General features: G+C 41.7%; 1 protein-coding gene across 1 annotated transcript in view; it reads right to left on the bottom strand.

Moving 5' to 3' along the window:
- The window catches only part of LOC105310085 (cytochrome P450 3A12-like), a gene marked incomplete at its 3' end in the record, with an annotated part of 20,667 nt that extends 19,872 nt beyond the window's left edge, over window positions 1–795 (bottom strand). The window contains 1 exon segment of the mRNA XM_011386303.2: window positions 620–795. Coding sequence (XP_011384605.2) covers window positions 620–795 — 176 coding nt within the window.
- Between the last annotated feature and the right edge of the window lie 806 nt (window positions 796–1,601).

Raw genomic sequence — 1,601 nt, 5'->3', positions numbered from 1 at the left:
GTAGCTGTTTCATCTATGATCTGTGACGTTTTAACTATGAAAAAGAAAGTCCTAGAAATGTGGTTTTGGGGCGTATCTATAAGGAGTTGATTTGAGAAAGGTGGAAAAAATCATGGCTTTTTCAGAGGGGAAAAAGTGTGGGATCTACTTAGACTAATAGGGGCACTGAAGACCTCAGGAGAATTAGGATCTGAGCAACAAGCCTCTGGTCTGCGGGAAAGGAAATCTGAAGCAGAGAGCAGCCTATATGCAAGGCTTTGCCTGCTGGCCACGCAGACATGAGCTCATAACCTTCTGTTCTGGAATCAGGGCATGGGTGAAGTATCAGGGTTGGATTAACCACAAAGGGACATCATAATTCACAGTCATGTGTCACCTAATACATTACATTCGGTAAAATTAAATTTTTAATAATTTTGTCAAATCTCCTTTCTAGTGATTTAATATAGTAATTCTGCTCTTTTTAAAAAATGCAGATACTGGGAAACATGTTGGAGTGAGAGATGTCCTCAGATCTCTCCTTTTGAAACAGCAATAAGCTGAATATCTAAAGCTGAACAAAAAACATCCAAACTGCACACCAGCATGTCTGAACGTGGGATCTGCGCAAAGGAATTACCACAGGTCTGAACCCCAGGTGTCGGCGGTGGACTGGGATAAATAAACAAGCTGCTTCTCGAAGCCTCCAGAGCTCCTTGCAGGAGGAGGGGGAGGGGAGAAGTTGAGGTCACTTCTCTGAACAGCCCTGCCTGGAAGTGCCGGGATTCTACGCAGCTGGCAGCAGGGCCCAGTCATCAGGGCAGAAAGCAGAGAAGCGGGACAGTGCCACAGAGAAACAACAGTTGATTTTTTATTGGCCGTGGTTGCAAAACCGAGGCTGAGTCAAAGCCCCAACTCCCAACCCAGAGGGTCTCTCCCCTCATTCCCTCCAAGACCCATCATCGTAGAGCCTCAGAGGAATCTGAGCAAACACTACTGAAATTGTTTGCTAACACTGACAGGTACTGAAATTGAGAGTAGCGACTGTGATTAAATTTCTATGAAAAAGTAATAAAAACATTATTTAGGTTTAATATAAAGCAAGGATCCAAGAGGCTTAGATGCCACCTACTGGAAACCAAAAGAAAAGCTCCTTCTTTGTAGCAGGCTAAAGAGAGGCCTTTATATGATAAATCTTTCTGGAAAAACAGCAGAATACACTTCCATTAATGCCTAGGTGGAGAAATAGTCCGTTAAACACCATGAACAACATTAAATATGACTGTGAAGCTACCCTTTCCCCTTTGTAATTAATAGGCATTTTGAACAGCAATACTTTGAAACTGTGTAAATATCCTCACAGTTACAATTTATCGATTTTTATGTCTGTATGTACTCTTCTTTTCTTATTTTATTTAGTGTGTTATAATTTCTTGTTATCTTTGTTTATTGTGATGCTCAAATTGTCCATGGTTTGGTTAATAGAAGCTCCTCAGTCTGGTTTCTGTGTGCTTTTGACATGTCTTCCTCAGTGTTTAGCATTTTCTTGATTTCTAGCACAAGATGCTCTTTCTAGCACAGGCTCATCACGTGCATTCTCAGCCCTGGTTCTTGAATCAGCC

This window comes from Pteropus vampyrus, unplaced genomic scaffold (assembly GCF_000151845.1).
Source record: "Pteropus vampyrus isolate Shadow unplaced genomic scaffold, Pvam_2.0 Scaffold1064, whole genome shotgun sequence".
NCBI classification, from domain to species: domain Eukaryota; kingdom Metazoa; phylum Chordata; class Mammalia; order Chiroptera; family Pteropodidae; genus Pteropus; species Pteropus vampyrus.
Note: the sequence above shows the minus strand (reverse complement) of the source record. Positions and strands in the feature narration are given on the sequence as shown.